Genomic DNA, 19,529 nt, shown 5'->3' with positions numbered 1-19,529 from the left:
AGGCCGGATGGTGCCACCGCTGCTCTCCGGGTATTTGGGGGGTTGCGGGGAACTTTGTGCTGGACCTGAATGGGTCAGAGGGGAGGACGCAGATTATAATCCACAATCGCCTTTTACTTACAGATTAATGTTCTGACAGACAAACCAGAGATTCTCACTGTGAAAGGGGCTTTTGTGTGGAGCTGGTGGCGGCCTGTGATGTCCGTTGTGATAGGAAGGCGGCCGGCCAATGGGAGAGGCTGTGGCGCTGCAGGGACTCGACACTGGAGAGGACACAGTGGGTGTCTGAAGGGGGCTGCTGTGGAGAGGCCCCGGCTGGAAGGGACCATGAGGAGAGCGCTCGCTCTGAGCCAGAGTGGACGGGGATGCCTTCAACACAACAGAGTGACTTCAACGTTTTATATAAAAGAAGCACAAAATGCTGTCAGTAAAATAAATTAACAACAATACGGGGCTTAGCATCATAAATAACCATTACAGTAAATTACAGTCACAATGTCTGCAGATTCAACTAAAAGAACTTCATTTCTGTAGATCTAGTCCTGAAATTCAGCGGCACGTCAGAGTGAACCTACCTGTGGGCTGCCGTCTCTTTGTCCATCTCCATTCTCGCTGGTCCCGGTGAGATCCTCCACCAGAACCGCGGGAAACACGCCAACAATGCCGTTAAACTCGCCCTCCCAGAAGCCGTCGTCCTCGTGGGTCTCTCTGCTCAGGATGCGGATGATGGCGCCTTCCGGAAACGAAAGCTCGTCTTCCGTTTGTCCCGCGTAGTCGTACAAGGCCTTCGCGAACGACACTACAACACAGACAGCAACAATGAGAAGATTTAACAAAGCAGAAAACAAAATGCCGGTGTCATGTGGCGGATGCGTGTCTCACCGCTGGAGTCTCCGTTGACGGAGCCAGTTGGGAGTTCTGTTTCAGGTTCGGTGGAGTTGCTGGAGGAATGGGATCGGGCGTCCAGCGCGGCCAGAGACTGCAGCATGCTCAGCAGGCTGTTGGAGGAAGGCAGCTGCAGGTATTTCTCCGGGACGTAGCCCACCTGTCCACTGCGGTTTCTGGCCTGGAAATGCAAATGGTGACAACTGCTTAAAATGCTTTAATAGGGAAACCACCAACAAGGAAATAAATTAAAAATATGGAAATCAGCGGTTACAGCGATGAAACTGAAGCTGCTTAAACTGCATCACAGAAACTGATTTAAAATTTTTTAAAAAATGAAGCAGCAAAGTGAATGAAACACAAAATTTGTGCCACTGCCAAAATCTCTGGCCGTGACTGTGTCTATTTGTACACTTTTTAAAATTTGTCTTTGTGTTCATGCATAGCCTCTACCACCCTCAGCACCCCTACACCTCGGCCCACCTGGATCAGCCTGAATGTGCTGAATACATGTTAGATGAATCTTAATTCCTGAAGCTACATCAGACTGATCCGTGCCCTGATTTACCGTCCATTTTCTTCTACTTGAACGGCTGTGGCTTGTATGTAGCGGTCTGTAACTTCATGATCCACCTAAGAGTCTAGTTGTAGCGCACTCAGCACATATCATTGGCTCAAGACCACATAACAAATCAGTAAAAAAAAAAAAAAAAAAAAAAAAAAAAAATTACTGAAAGGGAAGAGAGCCTCGATAAACTGGAATGTCATCTGTAACATAACTGTGTGTTATTTTTGTACCTTGACCCAGTCCTCCATGTCTCCATCATCAATGACCTCCAAGATTTCCTGCTCCTCGATCGTCAGTTCATCCGGCTGAGAAGCCTGCAGACAAACAGATTGGACTGAATTAAAGCTGAGATGCAACAGTTCACTCATCTTCATTTTGCCCACGATGTATAATTTTTCAAACACTGCTATACCAGTGGACAGACATAAATGCTCACACTGGCTTCAATACGAGTGGTCAACACGAGCACCGAGGAGGACACAGAGGAGGCCTGTATTAACACCGCATTTTATTCAGGGCTCAGCTAACATAAGACAACTCCCAAACTAACCAACTTTCTTAAACAGAACAAATCTCAGGGCACAAGACTTTTTGCAGAAACAGGTGAGGCAAAGGTAACGTGTGTTACTCGACTGACAGGTGTTTTTAACCTGGAGGCAGAAACGTTTGTGCCACAAAGTCTGGGAGAATGAATCCAAGTGGAGGTTAAACATCACTGCTAATGAACCAGATGTTGATGTTGCGTAAAAACAGCCAAAAAAAAAAAAAAAAAAAAAAAGCGGCTTCACATCAAAGTCAAAATCATAATTTGTAGCCTTTGTAACCGACTCCATAGCCTGATGCCAAATATTTAAATCCAGTAAGCAGAGCTTAAGTGTATTTATATCTTAGTATATTTTATGATGGCATCTATCCAATTTCATGACTGTTTATTCAATTCAGGGTCCCAGCAGGGCTGCAGCCTATCCCAGCTGTTATAGGGTGAGAGGCAGGCTACACTCTGAACAGGACATCAGTGCTTTGCAGAGCGAGAGACAACCATTCACGCTCATATTCACACCTACAGCCAAGTGAGAATCACCCATTAGTCCACTAGTGATGTAAATGTCATCATCTGTGTGGCCGTCTACCTGTCTGTTTTTTTTTGTGACCACATGTACCTGTCCACAGTTAATTTACATTACAATGCACCAACTATACGTGTACCACAGGCGGCGGACTTCAAAGAAGTGCAACAGGAATGAATCCTTGGCTGCCTCCAGCTGGCAGTGTCAGCAATGGAGTATAATCGACGCTTTAACCCAACATGCATGTCTTTAAACTGAAGGAGGAACCTGGAGTACCTGGAGAGAACCTGCACAGGGATGGGGAGAACATGCAAAGTCCAGACCACCAGCTGTTTTAATGTGTTTTGCATGAAAATGAAGGCTAAAGAGGAAAAACATTTAACTCTAACTCTGCAGGTAAGTATTTTTCCAAAAATACATTTTTTTGTGTCTGCTGGATCCTCATCCATCAACATCCAGCTACGCCAACTTCCTACATTTTCTAATGATGACTACTTTTAGAACTCCCAATATTTGTAACCAGTGCCGCCAGCTCCAGGAAAGGATGTCCAAGCGGGCAACTGCAGCAAGTCGAGTGCGAGTATAAACAGTTATGAGGCCCTGTTGATGTCACCATCAGTGAACAACCAATCAGCTACAACCCTGATGGCTGAAGTGTGCGTCATTACCTTGTAGGAGTAGAGCACTTTGCAGGTGAGTGGATAGTTTTTCAAGGTGCTGGAGGGGCTGGAGCTGCTGTCGTCCAACACTTCACCGCTGTCCTCCATCTCTTCCTCATCCTCTCGCTCCAAATCTGCTGTTACCTACGAGCGTAACACGGACATCGGTTTGTGTGACACAGAGACAAAAGTCAAGTCAAGTCAAGTCAAGTCAAGTTTATTTATAAAGCACATTTAAAACAACGACGTTGACCAAAGTGCTGTACAAGATCTGTAACCCCAAGGACTATACTAAATAAAAATAAAAATATATAAATAAATAAATAAAATAATAAAATAAAAATAAATAAATAAAAACATTAAGAACAATAAATAACATAAGAAAATTAAAAATTAAAACGTTTAAAACAAGTACCATAAAAATACCATAAAACAATCATCTAAAAGGAGGTAGCACTGCAGCCAAATGCCAAGGAAAAGAAATGTGTTTTTAATAGAGATTTAAATGTGTGTATCGTCTGAGCTGTGCGGATATGGAGAGGTAGATCGTTCCATAGCTTTGGTGCTGCTGCTGCAAAAGCTCGATCACCTCTCTGTTTTAGTCTAGTTTTAGGCCTCTGTAAGAGCAGCTGGTTCGATGACCTCAGAGCTCTTACAGGGGTGTGACAGTGAAGCAGCTCAGACAGATACAAAGGTGCCAGTCCGTTTAAGGCTTTAAAAGTAAGCAATAAAATCTTAAAATCGATTCTAAAACGGACAGGGAGCCAGTGAAGGGATGACAGGACTGGGGTAATGTGTTCATGCTTTTTTAAACCGGTTAAAAGACGAGCTGCCGCATTCTGGACTACCTGCAGGCGGCGCACAGATGATTGATCTATGCCAAAATACAGAGAATTACAGTAGTCCAGGCGGGAAGTAATAAAAGCATGAATAACTTTTTCCAGGTCCTGCTGCGGGAGATAAGGTTTTACCTTGGCAATAACTCTGAGTTGGTAAAAACTGATTTTGGTAACAGCACTTACTTGCTTCTCCATTTTAAAACTACTATCTAAAATGACACCCAGATTTTTCACAGCATCACGACAGTGAGGAGCCAAATGACTCGGAGTGCCAGAGGAGTAGCTTGAGGATGAAAAGGATGAAAAATGACCTGTGGACACGAAATAATCTACAGTACATATACTTTAAAACTGCAGTATTGTGGCATTGGAGCTTGTCTTACAGAGAGCGAAGGATCGTGGGTACTGAGGTTGTTCCACCGTTCATTCTCCAGCTCCTCCATCACCTGGTTCATTGCGCTCTTCAGCCACGTTTCAACCGCAACTCCCGCCTCCCTCAGCAGGTCCAGCCGGGCTTCAGCTTTTGCCTTCACCGTCTAGCAGCAAAAAACCCCAAATAAACACGAGCTGCTGCATGTAACACCACGTTTTCTTACCCTATATTATTTTATATATATATATATATATATATATATATATATATATATATAAAAAATTTGATGACTGATTTAAGACTGAGACAAATGGAATGGAAAAAAGCTGACACCCCAAAGCTATCCAGGGGGCTTAATGGGACCCTTTGTGGCTCCTAGGCCACATATTTGACACCCCTGCTCTACTCTAACAGAATAGTTATCCTTTAAATCTATCGCTTCAGCTTTCAAGCCAGCAGGTGGCACACTGGGGCCACTTTAAGTAAGATGAAACTACTTCAGAAGACAGAGAAATCCTTGATCTAGAAGTTCAGAGGTTACCTCTGCCCTCCGGAGACTCTGCCTGGCCACCTCCATCTTGGTCTCCAGCTCGCTGTTGTTTGGCTCTGATGCCTCCTGCGTCCCGTACTCCTCCAGGGCCTAAAACCAAACAATACAACCATCACGGCGATGTACACAAAGGAACACATGGAATAGATGGAAATTGCCCAACAATAATTAACCATTAACCAGTGACATCTGGAGACAGGGCACTGCAGGAGCTGCACCCACTTAACTCAAACCGACTTTCGCAATAAACCAATGAGACGGAGCTGGTGAACGCTTATCACTTTTATTCATTCACGCTGCAGTACAATATGAATGAGTTTATGATCTCCGGGTTTATTATCATCAAGTTGACCTGCTTTGCTGCATTGAAGGTCAAATTCCAGTTTGGTGGAAAAAAGATGACCACACATCAGTGCGTTTTGTACACTTCCTGCAAAGGTTTTCCAGGGAATGGGTGAGGAAAAGGGTGACAAACCGCATCAAAATAACTCCAAACCCAAATACAACACACACGTTTAGATTCAGTGACTTAAACTTTCCAGACAGACAATCTCATTCTTACTGGTGTCCACTGTTTATAAGTTCCAACAACTTAGAACTCAGACAACAGACTGCGTTCAAAGGGGTCATTTTGACTTTGGCATTTTAAAAAATCATGTAACTGTTAAAATAAACCCCCATAATTTCATATTCCCTAAAATGGGGTTATTCGTCACATAGTGTATTTTGGGGTGTGTGGGATTAAGAACAAAAAAAAAATTAAAAGACCACTCACACCTTGAACTGTCGAGGACGTCATTTTGACCCCACAGACATTAATGTCCAACAGTAGCTGAGGCAGGCTAGAATTACACACATTTTGATATGAAGGCTGCTGTAACATAAGCCAGTGCCAGCAAGGTGTGACTGATAAATAAACCTACAGGGGACTGTAGTCAGATAAAAGATGAATAATTACAGCAGGGCTAGATGGGTTGCAGATGGGATGCTGAGCTGGGTCGGGGTGGGTGGGTGGGTGGAACGTGTGGAGAACCGGGCAGGCTGCTGGCTGTGCTGAGCAGAGAGTCCAGAGTGTGGAGAACTAATCCAAGCTTTGTTTTTGTTTTTTTATTGCCTTTACTTCAGTGTAAATATCAAGTTATCCAAAATTCACCTTTAACTCCTCCATAATGTTCTTCTTCTATAGTAATTAAATTATTTAGATGTGTTAGCTATTGTGTTACTTGTTGGACCCTTTGATAAAAAATTATTTTGTGTTTTCATATTGGCTTTGTGTTTAAAACCTACATTTGCCAGCTGACAATGTCCCCCTCTTTTTGTTCTCTTTCATAAATTTAAACAAACAAAAACGATCATTTTTCTTCTTGGTTATCAGGATATTAAACTTGCTTAAAGTCTGCACTCAAACAGATGAATATTTATCTGTCAATAAGGTGTGCCGTGCCTCCTGCAGGAAACTTTCTAACTCATAAACTCTATTTCACAGTTGTGGTGTTTTTTTGTTGGCCACAGCAGCTTTATTGACAGTGTAGGTTATGACAGGAAACCAGAAGAGGAGACGGGGGAGGGCATGCGGCAAAGAGCACAGACCGGGACTCGAACCTCACGGCACCTCACGGCACATATGTGGTCGTCTGCTCTACCACCAAGCCACCCCAGCGCGCACAGTTGTGTTGTTTTGAAATGGGATATTTTTTTACCCTGGATGACTAAAGGCAAAATAGGACCTTTTTTGACCCATCTAAAGTCATTTTATGGCAGTGTGGCCCTGATCTGTTGTAAAAGAACAGCAAGAAAACACCCAGCACAGGGCAGAGGAGGCATGAATAACAACACTGACTCTGAGTCACGTACAGTATGAATGGATAGATGTGCAGTAACTATTGGCAGGCTAAGGGAGGTGAAAGAGCATGCTCTGTATGACATTTACCAATTGGATGTACAGAAGGGTCTCAGCTGAGCAATCTGACAGGGTTACACCTGAGACTGACTAATTTCTGGTTTATTTCTGGGTTTGTGGCATATTTTGTATCATCAAACTTGTGACGTTTGGCATTATGGCCGTGTAATTTGGCGACCACAAAAGGGACAGAAAGGCTGGCAGATGCTTCTGCACCATCTAATGTAATACTGCCCAGTGATATCCCAGGTCAAAACTGGTTGTGGTACGATGGCACTGACTGCACCATAACTGGACAGATTCTGAGGTTGTTTTCATGTACAACAGCCGTCCAGTCAAACCAACCTTTGCAAAGCAAGAAATGAACACGTTCATTTTATTGCAATAACTAAAACAAGTGTATCTCTGTTGCTGTTATTTTAATTTGGTTTTAACTAATTTTGTTACTAATTTGTGAACAGAAGGCCACACAATGCCCACTTCTACAAGAACAAGTGTTACCAGAGTCTGCTTTGTTTTCAAAAAGAAACGACATGTTTTAGTCATTTACATTTACATACAGTCTACATATAGAAAGTTCACCACTGGCCAAGCATTATATTTTCTGGAGTTTCTTGGTCTTCTCAGTAGTGAATTTTTTTGGTTCTAATAAATAAAAATATGATACAAACATCCCCCCCTCCCCCCACGCTAGAAAATCCCAGGAGGACATGAAGGAAATGTTTAAGGAGGAGCTTCAGCAAGCGGCGAGGTTACGTCTCACCATGGCACAACGTTCACTTTGGAACTACTGAACAACCATTTACTCAACATCAAAATGTTTTCTTGGTGTTCACAGTATCTCAGTTATTATTTGCTAAAGTTACCTTTAATCTGATTCTGATGTTCTGCTCCAAACTGCACAAGGAAATGATGAAGTGGTTAAATGATTTATGGCCAAACAGCTTCCTTGTAGAGTCAAAGGGCAACCTCTCCTTATCCACTCCTTTATAAACACCCCGACCAGGGTTATTATAGTTAACGAAAACAAACGAAATAATGAAAACTGAAATTGAAAAAACATTGTCGTTAACTGAAATAAATAAAAACTAAAATTAAAAAGGAAAAAACGATAACTAACTAAAACTGTATTGTGAGCTTAAAAAACTAACTAAAACGAATTAAAATTATAGATAAAATGACCTCTCTTTTCTTTTTTGTCATTTTTATTTAAAAGCCTTGTGGATTGATCATTTTTCCGCTCTCCGAGTTTAAGCTGGGAGCGCCGTCGGGCAGCTGTATGCGTGCGTGCTGCGCTCACCGAGCCGGTCCTTAAAGTAATGGCAGCGGTCCTCTGAGAAAGCGGCAGAGTCCCATATGGAGTTTCTTTGAGTCCGATAATACAGATAGAAGAGCGTCTTGTTGCAAATGATGAAAAATGTATGGAACACGTCTCAGTGAGGAAAAAAACACCAACATCAACTTCCACCTGAGAAGCGCACACAAGGCAGCTACAGAAACCGCTCTGAACCGACTGAATCTGGCGTTCACCTCTGGAGAAATGTGACTACTCGTCGGGTCCACTCAGCTGCAACGTTGTGATGAACCTGTTCCGTCCTTGTGCTTTTCCGGCCACTTTATCAGTGAGAGAATAACAATCAGGAACAATCAATACAAGGACTCACAAATGTCAGCAAATTCCTGGAGGGAGACTGCTGAAACTGTCAGAATGGACTCGAGGGAATGAAGACAGTGAAAAAACAGGGACAAATATGTTTGCAGCCAAAAAACTGAGCACAAAGAGCGAGGACCAAAAGAAGTCCCAGCCTGCACCGCATATGAAACACCAGCACAGGACCGTAAGGTAATGAACACACACAATCCAGCTACACAAGCAGAAATACGACATGAGTTCGGCCACATATCGACCATCTAACCAAGCTAGCTCCAAAACAGAAGCTGTTGGTAATCTGCTGCACTGACGCTGAACTTTATTGGGAGTTTATTGTAGAATTTATTGAGTTTTGGAGTTCATGTTTTTCTTTGGTTCTCCCTGTTGATGTTCATGTGTGTCCTTAATATTACACACACTTAGCACGTAGTGCTTCTGTCTTGTGAACAGTTGGTTGTTGAATATATTTCTTTAAACAGTATCTTTTGTTGAGTTTTTATTACACAACAGTTACTCTAACGAAACTAAACTAAAACTAAGCCATAAACCAAAAATAAAAACGAGCAAAACCACTAGAAAAATAATTAAAACTAACTGAATTAAAAAAATAAAAGTAAAAACTAACTAAAACTAAACGATAATGTAAAATCCAAAACTATTATAACCCTGACAGACCTATAAACACCTGTTTTAAAGGAACTTCTTTCTCATTTACACGCACTATTTATGGACCTAAATGCACAATAACTCAATAACCCTTAGTACCTCACAACAAAATTGCACTACAAATGTAACACTGCATTACCTGAGCCGTGAACTATCGGCACCATATGCATATAGAACCTATAATTTATTTTGTATGTACTTAATTGTTTTATTGTATTACAGAGAAATTTTATTATATGGAGAAGTTGCACACTAAATGTGTACAGTGACAATAAAGGAACTCAATAACCGTACAGACTAATTGATATAATGACATTATCTTTGTCCTAATGCCTGCAGGAGCAGTCTGTATTGGATCTGGTTCTCACCTTCTGCGTGTGGATGATGCTCTTGTATTCCCGGGCCACACGGCTTGCCCATTTCCTTGCCTCCTTGTCCAGACTGTGCTCCTCTGCCGTCCCGCTCTCTTTCTGCAGCTGCATCACCTACAGAGAGGACAAACATTTAACAGCGACAATTAACAGAAAAAAAAAAAACACTGCAAATAAGGGAATATCATAACATTATCTGTTTGCCATTGTTTGAAGAGTTTCCTATTAAATTTAAAAAAAAAAATTAAAGTCCCAGTCACCACTGAAATGTACGTTACAGCTTTCTCCCTGCTGATATACATAGATATGGGCTTTAAAATAACCACCCTGGGCACCTGGGTGGCTTAGTGGTGAAGCCGGCGACCACATACACACGCCGCGCTGCGGTGCGGGCGGCGCGGGTTCGCGTCCCGGCCCGTCGCCAATTTGCCCGCGTGTCTTCCCCTGTATCTTTCCCCCATTTACTGTCACTCTCCACTGTAGACAAAAGCCGCTATGGCCAAAAATGCAAAGAAAATAAATAAATAAATAAAATAACCACCCTGATTTGCTCCAGGAAGGCTTCTGAGTTTTAAGACTTCTCATGAGCCAGGTTTGTAGTTCTATTGATGGTCTTCAGCTTTAATTTGTGAGTGTTTATGTTTTCACTGTCTTCTAAACCCCTAAAAAATGAGTTAAGCTATTTTCACATGACATCAGCTGTGTGTTTGAGTATGGCGGGAAGAGGCCGGGGTGGAGGGGGTGTGGGGTCAGTGCACTTTGGTGAGGCCCACTCACAATGCCTCCTTTTCACAGATGTGCTGTTCACAGGGCCCGGCCTACCTCCTGCCCCTCCCTCCCAAACTCAGCTCTATTCCTTACCGGATCCCTGCGTCTGGTGCAAGTGGTATGGAGGGTGGGTGGAGGGGGAGGCTCTACACCACTAATGTTTTCTTTAGGAACAGGCTGCTGCTTGTTTGACTTCCAATGAAAACAACGCCAGCGTTTGCAGTTTGAACAAATTGTCCAGTGTTGTCCGGCAGAGCACAGGAGAAAAGGAGCGGCAGAGCTGGGCGGTGGACTCGGACTCCATTACATCCACCAACGGGAGCCGTCACAAGTCTCTGGCAGACCTGCAGACCAGCAGCGTCATCTCACAGGCCGATAGGAAAATATTCTTGGACTGAAGCTGACATGTATATTCATTTTATGGAGAGCAGAAAAGCCAATAAAAGACCAGTGTGGGTGTAAAATGATTTAAAATAGATTTCAGGCAATGAGGAGACACAGAGGGCCTCATTAGCAGGTGCACCTGAATTAGGACCCATGTCTCCGGTGGACCTCACAAATGTTTTTTAAGATGTGGTTAGAGGCACATTTTATACACAAATATCCATTTTATCACCTAAAGTGCAGCTCTGAGAGCAGATTTTGACCACAGCAGGAGTTTCAGACCTGAACTGGCACTGGAAAAGCAATCCAGGCAGTCAAGTTTAACAGATAAATCCATAAAACTGAAAGCGTAACAGATGCAAAACACTCAGAGGGAAGGAAGAAAGGATTTAGCAATTGTGGAAAGTTATCACAGCAGCAGCAGCATTTCACCAGCTGCGTTGCGACAATCATGAGGTGAACAGCAGCATTTCCCTGCATGTAATTCAGCACGGCAGCACCGTGTCGGATGATGTTACACTAAGTGAAGCAAGCTTTGAGCCGGATAACGCTTCTGTACCAAATTACAGGATTTTTGCTGCTTGGAGAAATTTTTGGCCCAAATGATCCCAATTAAGTCGGTCGGTAATTGTGATCTTATTTTTTTTTTTTTTTTTTAACTTAAAAGGTGGGCGTGGCCTGTTACACAGCATTGTCATGCAGACTGTAAGGCCCAGACCTGTGGGTGTTTCCTAATATATAAATCTACCAAAATCTACCAAAACTGAGAAAAGCTCCCACGAGCCCCTCAGAATCAGCTGATTATTTTGTACAAGTTTAGTACATTTAATGAAGCCATGGATAAATGCCACCTTCATACTACTATAAATATTTTATGAATACAGATCCACAAAGTGCAAAGTAGGAGTGGGCTGAAATCTGACACTTTTTAAACTTCGTTACTTCTTAACGCAGAACTGAAAAACACATTTAGGCGCTGTTAAAAACTGCAAAAATAAAATCAAAGTTTAAACGACTCCAGGTGCTGCAATCTAAAGCTAAAAATCCTAAAATGTAATCAACTTTGAGCATCAATATCAGGGAATATAGTATAGTTTCAACAGCAAACCTGTTGAAAACCTCGTGCATATATCAACACGTGGGCTGGGTGGCTGATCAAAACTCCTTTTATCTACATACTGATACCAGGCTCATCTTCTAGCTGGTGCCTCTGTCAGGTATCAGTGGGGTACTGTTGATTTTGCACGAACTGCCCCTCCTATAAAGAAAAAAATGCAACTGCCCGTCACAGCCTTCACCACGGGATGGACTTTGATGGCCTCTAACACCATCAAAACAGAGCAGGTTGATTTAAAAGCACCAAACAAACAAAACGAGAGCTTCATAGTAAAAATGGAGAGCAGTGACAGGCTTGTCCAAATTACCATGTTTGTATCTTGTCTTATCATCATTGCTCATTTAACGGTGTTTGTTTCAAGACAGGCAATGAGTTGAGACAATCTTTAAAACACACATTTAACTGTTTACACTTCCTGGAAGTGTGTGATGACAGAACTGGGGTTTAGAGGAATACGTGACTCGTGTACGTTAGAAATACACAGTCAGCTGCCAGTGCAGGAAAACCTCATTCTATTATATTCTTCTATATTTAGGACAGCGGTTAGTTAAGAAACATTATTTTAAAAAGGTGCAAATAAATGTATTTGCTTCAATATTTTATTGCCTTCATAGACACCTGTTACAAAAAGGTGGCACTCTTATAATGCTGAGAGCTCATGAACTGCTTTGATTTCACCATAGGAGACGGCTCAGACGAGTGTATCCAACTTTTTTGTTTTTTTAGGAAACTCAGATCTTCTCTCACCTGCACTGGTTGGAAATCGAGTTTCCGAAGGTTAAAGAGTCTCGAGTAGGAAAATCAAACTGAAACTTTGAGAAGGACAGAGAAAAAGAGATCTCAGATTTCCACCTTCAGAAACTGCACCTTGTAAATCTGTTGACAAGCTGATGGGAGAACTATAAGATCAGGAGCTAAGTGAATAACAAATTAAAAGCAGAGGCTGTGCATCTATTTAGGAAGATAAACAGTCTGATAAAGTCAGAACTCGGAACAAACACGAGCTCAAAATAGTCCCACGGTGAGGAAACGAGACAGCGCATCTGTAAATATAAATTAAAAATGGGAAATAATCTCAGTTCCTGTGCAGGCTTTAGAGTCCAGTACACAGTCAAGAGTTCACCGTTCTGCCTTCAGGCTCATAGTTCAGACTAACAAAGATAAAGACCAATCACACACGACTTATTATGTTTTCTGCTTTGACTTCTTACACCGACTGTCCCATGATGTGTGCACAGCACTTTGGTGATGAAAATCAGTCAGATTATTAAAACTCAATTAAGCTACTTTAGTGACTGAGTAGGGACACTTTTTTAAAATTATTTTAAATGGCTTATATATACATAGCTTCTTCTTTATCTTTATTTTAATAAAAATTGTCCTGATTGTGTTTGGCGAAAAGAAAAAAAAGAAATTTCCTCCAGTGAACATAACTGACTAAAATCATGTTCTGGCAGTTGTGGAGATGTTTAACTCTGAACCAAAGTGGTGGACCTGCCCTCCCCAAACCTGCTCAGAGTATTGAGGTGCTCCTGAGTCCCGAGCTGAGTCCAGCCCAGGGTTTGGTGGCCACGCGGCTCGGCCAGCTCAGCTTTCAGGATGCCTGTGAGCTGCTTGTTCCACCCGTCTGATTTTGTATTGATTGTTGTCTAAACAAATTAATCTGTCATCTGCTGATCTTTGCTCCAGCTCTGACCCGACTCATGTGTCTGCTTTCACTTCAGTATTTTACATCTGTGGTTTCCAACCTGGGCGATTCACATTTTCATTTCACTTTTCTGTAATAATTTACATGAAAATGGCTGAAGCTAAAATGTTTGGAGCTCCTGCCGACTAAATTATTCAAACATGGACTTTATTTTATGCCACAGGATTTGTATTAAACCCAACATAAACATTTTGGGAAGCGAGTTTAATACTTTTAAAAATGTGATACTGAATTGCCTGAACATTTGAGTTTTTGCATTTTAGTGAACTCATGTTGACTTGAGGCTTTAAGCTTGGTGGTTTCATGCCAAATAGATAAATGTTTTTCCTTAATGAATAATTTAATGGCCTTCCAGAATAATCACCAAATGTACCACCTTCTTATGAGTCTACATTCATGGTAAACTAAAGCTGAGCTACCACCAATGTGTTGCACTGATCACATTTGACATTTTATACATTTAGTAATGAATAAAAAGATCAAAAAACATCAGGATTTACCGTGTCTGAGTCGACAGGCTGGAAAATGAAGTCTGGTGCTTGCTGGAAAGTGGGGTTCTTCTGTACAAACAGCTGCTGGTGAAACTCCTGCAGAACCTGAAAGTTTTTCAACAGAACAATTTTTTTTGTTGATATATTTAAGATTACAAATAGTTCAATGTCTAAATCTGCACATTCAATGCTGAGTAAAGCCATTAGGGTGCAGGCTTGTGTGTGTGTGTGTGAGAGAGAGACTAGTAATGTGCGCAAAGCCAACACAAAAAGCTTGGTGAGTGATCAGTGTAGCTTAGGACCACGATAACACTTTCATGATCTATTAAGCTGTCACTTATTTTCTGTCTTGTTCAACTATTTTATTTGCTCATAAAATGCCCCCAACTCTTGTTTTTTTTATTTTTATCCATGTAAAACAAAAGCATTGAAATCCTAAACATCTATAAGCTATAAACAGCCAATAATCACTTATTAAGAAAATAAATAAAATACTATAAAGCCATTTCTGATGATACCCATCACCACTCTGGTGTTTGCGGTCACAGCCTGACATTAAAAACCGTATCACGGGCTCGAGTTCACTGCCTGCTATATTTACACACAAACTATTTTTAACAAACGTTCACCCTGAAAGCATGATTCCACTACCACGTCTGCTTAAGGAGCTCATTAGATAAATTACATATCAATATAAAAACACAGCTGAAGGTACATTTAAAAATGATAGTGTATCATATATGATGAAGGCCAAAGCAGAACTTTTTTTTTTTTTAAAGTTTAAAAAAAACAAAACAAAGTAGTATAAAGTTGTGCAATGTTATCAAGTAATAACCAAACAGTTTTAATTCTGATTTCAGGTTTTCTAAAGCCACCTGAAGCAGCCATATCTATGTGGCTATTTTGAGCTTAACTCATTGGGAACGACTATCAGCTGCTCTAAAAAACAAACAAACAAAAAGAAACCCTCCCCCAGGACCAAGGACCGGCTCCAGGGTGGGGGCACCAGTATCCTTGGTCTGGGCGAGGTTTCTATCATCTTTCCTGAGTTCGTCAACATAGAGGTCTTTTGAACTGCACCAAATCTGGCCCCTCATCCAGCTTCTCCTACTCCTGGACCATGATTATCCCCCACCCCCACCCAGTATAGCTGCTGATTTACCTGTCAATCTATATTTATAATCTCTCCTATGACTACAATCTGGCATAAATGGCTGTCTTCTGAAGGGTTTCCGGGCTCTGCCTTAGAGATATGGTGAGGAGCTCAGTCATTTGGGAGGGCTCCAAGTAGAGCCGCTACTCCTCCACATTGAAAGGCACCAGAAAGGCGCCTCAGTGTCCTCCAGAAAGAGCTGGAGGAGGTGGCTGGGGAGCTGGAAGTCTGAGCATCTCTGCTTAGACTGCTGCCCCATGACCAGTCCCAGATAAGCAGCAGTAAACAGATGGATGGATGGAAAATAGATTTAATATTAACATGTTGTTCACTCCATCTTCTCACATCAGTATGAGGTTACAAGGACAGCCGGGCTTTTTTTTGGTATTCAGGTAAATGGGGGGAAAAAAGTTGTTTGTGACAGCTGTTTTCAAATCTGAACAGGGCAGGCAGTGTATTCACAAAATACCACCATGAAACTACAAAGGAGAAAGAACTGAAGTATAAATAAAATATTAATGCACTGTTGGACATAAACCACAATAATAGTAATCCAAGTACAACAGTTTAATTTACCTTAGAGCCATTCTTTTGCTCCCATCAGATCAGCAGAACACATTTTAAACTACATTTATATAAACGATACATTTTAAACATGTTATTGTGGAACCCCTGCTGCACAATAACACAATAAGAAGCTGAGCCCATAAAAGCTACTTTTTCTGTCTAAACTTCTGGGGGAAAAAATTGTTTAGACTCAACTGAAGTCCTTCCTGGATGAACATGCAATTCTGGAAGTGTTCCAGTCTGGGTTTAAAACTCACCACAGCACTGAGTCCGCTCTGTTTACATCTTTTAATGATATTTTAGCAACTGACTCTGGTGACTGGGTGCCACTCGTGCTATTGGACTTAACAGCTGCCTTTGACACGGTGGACCATGAGATCCTTGTCTCCAGCAGTGGGTGGGCAAAACTGACTCAGCTCTGATAGAAGTTTCTGTGTCAAGATTAATGATTTCACCTCCACCTCAGCTGCCCTCCCCTGGGGGTTACCACAAGGCTCCATTCTTGAAACAGTAATGCACGGTTTTATAACCCCTCATCTCGATTGTTGCAACGCACTTCTTATTGAAATCAGCCGGGCCGCCACTGCTCACATAAAGCTGGTGCAAAATGCTGCAGCTAGATTTTTAACTGGTACAAGTAAGCGAGAGCACATCACTCCAATTTTGGCTTCCCTTCACTGGCTTCGTTTGTTAATGAAGTCATTTTAAAATTCTTTCATTTGGTTTTAAGTTTTTTTTTAATGGTCGTTCCTCATTTCATCTGCTGCACCCATAAGTCCCACCTCATTCTCTCAGGTCAGCAGACCAGATGCTTTTACTTGTTCAAAAGACGCATTGCAAACTCAGAGGCTCCTTCACTTGCTGTCTTTAAATCTCATTTAGAAACACTCTTTTACTCCGTGGGTTTTGACCCCGTGCGAGATGCTGACTCTGATTTACTTTTTAACTTCTACAGCTCTTATGTGTCCCTGTATCTTTTATCCTCTGGCCTGTTTTTGTCTTTTATATTTGGTTTTATTGTAAAGCACTTAAGTCAGCCCTGTTGTTTTAAAGTGTTTTATAAATAAACTGGTGTGGAATGTTTTGGTATATTTAGACTACAGATCATGAAACACACAATAAAACATTAATGAGAGCTTTGTCCAGTCAAATCAGACCATCACCTTATGCAGAGCACATAACATCCGTTTCCATGTTGACACAGAAAGCACATGGGCTGAAATGTGAGCCCTGCTAAAAACCGCTGTGCCCACCACTTCCTTCAATGATCTGTTCAGATTCAGGTCTGAGCAGCAACAAGATGCCCCTCTGAAGGTGACACGAGAGGCCAACGGGAGCTCAGGAGCACGTAACCAAGGAGCGCCAAAGTAACTCAAACCATTTCAATTAATTAGCAGTTGGTGAGGCGTTTGAGTTCAGCTCTTCTAAGGTTCACAAATGTACTGAAGTATTAGAGCTCTCTCTCTCTCACACACACACAAATATACACATACAGCCAGCCACCCATTCATTTTAGATTTTTAAAGCCTCAAAGTTAGCATTTTGCCCTCTGCCATGTTTTCTACAGCTAGAAAAGCTATCATGCATACACATATAATAATTAGTGCTAAGTGACAGCCTGATATAATTCTTAAAACTTGGGTACAGACTTCTTAGAAGGTCAGCACCACACAGAAAGGCAATATTATTAGTCAGATAGCACCAACAGCACACAGAGGTCCAAGTTCAGTGACTCCAAACTGTCAGACAGCTAGTAGCAACAACCGCCTGTGTTGGCACAACTGTCAAAGCAGTCACGCCCGAACTCCTTCACACCTCTCAGTTGTTACAAAGGGAGAAACTATCTATAGAGGCAAATGGGCTGGTTCTTATATAGCGCTCCTCTACTCTACATGAGCACTCAAAGTGCTTTATACAGCATGTCTCATTCACCCATTCATGCACATTCACACAAGCACTTTCGACATCTAAGCGCTTTCTAGCTAACATTTACACACACAATCGCATCAGGAGCAACCTGGGGTTCAGTATCTTGCCCAGTGCACACTGGGGCAGCCAGGGATCAAACCACCAACCTTCTCTCCTCTACCTCCTGAGCAACAGCCCAAACCATTTTCTGTACTAGGCTGTAAACATGCTTATTAGTCTCTGGAGATTGACTCACTCTTCAACAACCTTGCGAAATAAGTCCTGAGCTGGCCAATGTGTCAGAAGTAGGCATAACCAGTGCAATGTCTATCTTACTGCTACACAGTGATAAGTGTCAGTATTCCACAGCTGCACCAAGCAAAGCTTGTTCAAAAGCAACTATACAAACAAGCATTACATTTGCATCCAAATCCAAGTAAATGATAAATTTTAGGACCACATGTAGTAAACACCTTAAGTTATAAATTCTGTCAAACAAGATATTATTACATTTAAATACAAGTGCGGTTATCCTACGCAGGATGTGCATGGAAAGCTGTGACAACCAAACACTCTCACATTCACACCTACAGCCACTTCAGAATCTACCATGTGATCGTGTTAACCACAGCACCACCACACTGCATAGTAGAGCCTCCTCTTATTTCATAGTCAGCCAGCAGGTTGAGCATCTGGCGGCAGCTTTAACATTTCAGTAACTACAGATCGAACTCCGGACCTGCCTGGTGGGTGCAGACATGGATGTGAGGTAGTGTTGTAGTACTCGAGATCGGTCTTGGTCTCGAGACCGGTCTCGAGACCGCTTTTTGATGGTCTCGGTCTTGTCATGGACTCGACCGCATTTGGTCTCGGTCTTGTCATGGACTCGGACCTTGCGGACTCGGGATTTTATTTCAAGACCAGTCAAGACCACAGCTGTGGAAATATCACTAAATTGCCAGAATACTGTCCAATTTATTTGTTAACATCTTTGCTTTTATTGGATGCAAAACGTACTGATTCAAATCCAACAAAGATTGCGCTCCTCTGCCTCTCAAAGGAGCGCACCTCACAGACTCCGCCCCGGCTAGGTCGCTGCTATTATCGCTGCTTACGCCTGTATCATTTCACCGCAGTTTGCAATCTACCACAGAGCACGGACAGTTTCATTCACAATGTGTATGTTTGATCTCACTATGGTCACGCGTGTGCTGCATAAATCGAAATAACTGCATGAACACGAAGAGAAGTAAGAGGGAAAATGAAGATCAAAGGAAAATTTCAGGCTTCCGATTCAACAAAAAAATCCCAGCATGAAAGGTAAACACCAACCTTCATGTATTTTGATACACAAACTAAAAATTTAATGCAAGTTTTAGGGCTGCAACGATTCTTGGAATAACGCAATTCGATTATTAAAAATCCTCGACACAAATTTGTTGCTTTGATGTTTGGTTTCAGCTCTGCAGCTCAGGTGTCTCCGTGTAAGCGGAGCATTTCCAAAAAAAACAAAAACGAGCCTTTAACGCGAGTGGATCGCTGAGATGTTTTTTCACGCCCCCACTTCTCTGTGCTGTGAGTGCGCATGTTTGAATGTGCGCGCGTGTTGTGCAGAGGATGTCAGCTGTTATTTTTTTCTTTACGTCAGCTGTAGCCACCAGAACAGATCTATAACCACAGTGTACTGGGGAAAGGGGGGGCTGCCATTAGCACTAGCAATCGTTCGGTGCCCCCTCCACCCCCTTCAGTACAGAGGGGCTCCTTCAAAATGTTTTTATCAACCACCTGATCAGCAACATGAAGAACAGAGAACTTTGTAGCTGCTCCATCCACCCTGTTTGTTTCACACAGAGAAACATCTGCAGTACGGAAGTTAAAATATGCTGATGAATTGTTAAAATGAA

The 19,529-nt window shown here is 42.1% G+C and overlaps 1 protein-coding gene across 1 annotated transcript in view; it reads right to left on the bottom strand.

The window, feature by feature from the left end:
• Window positions 1–19,529, bottom strand: part of LOC115792436 (F-BAR and double SH3 domains protein 2-like) — a 48,794-nt gene that overhangs the window by 2,826 nt on the left and 26,439 nt on the right. The window contains exons 10-19 of the mRNA XM_030746970.1: window positions 14,007–14,102; window positions 9,527–9,643; window positions 4,933–5,031; window positions 4,402–4,554; window positions 3,189–3,323; window positions 1,684–1,767; window positions 883–1,066; window positions 576–799; window positions 159–369; window positions 1–65 (exon numbers count right to left, since the gene is read on the bottom strand). Coding sequence (XP_030602830.1) covers window positions 1–65; window positions 159–369; window positions 576–799; window positions 883–1,066; window positions 1,684–1,767; window positions 3,189–3,323; window positions 4,402–4,554; window positions 4,933–5,031; window positions 9,527–9,643; window positions 14,007–14,102 — 1,368 coding nt within the window. The remainder of the gene's footprint in view (window positions 66–158; window positions 370–575; window positions 800–882; window positions 1,067–1,683; window positions 1,768–3,188; window positions 3,324–4,401; window positions 4,555–4,932; window positions 5,032–9,526; window positions 9,644–14,006; window positions 14,103–19,529) is intronic.

Source organism: Archocentrus centrarchus, chromosome 14 (assembly GCF_007364275.1).
Source record: "Archocentrus centrarchus isolate MPI-CPG fArcCen1 chromosome 14, fArcCen1, whole genome shotgun sequence".
NCBI lineage: Eukaryota > Metazoa > Chordata > Actinopteri > Cichliformes > Cichlidae > Archocentrus > Archocentrus centrarchus.
The sequence above is the reverse complement of the archived record's forward strand: the minus strand, read 5'-3'. Positions and strand labels throughout refer to the sequence as shown.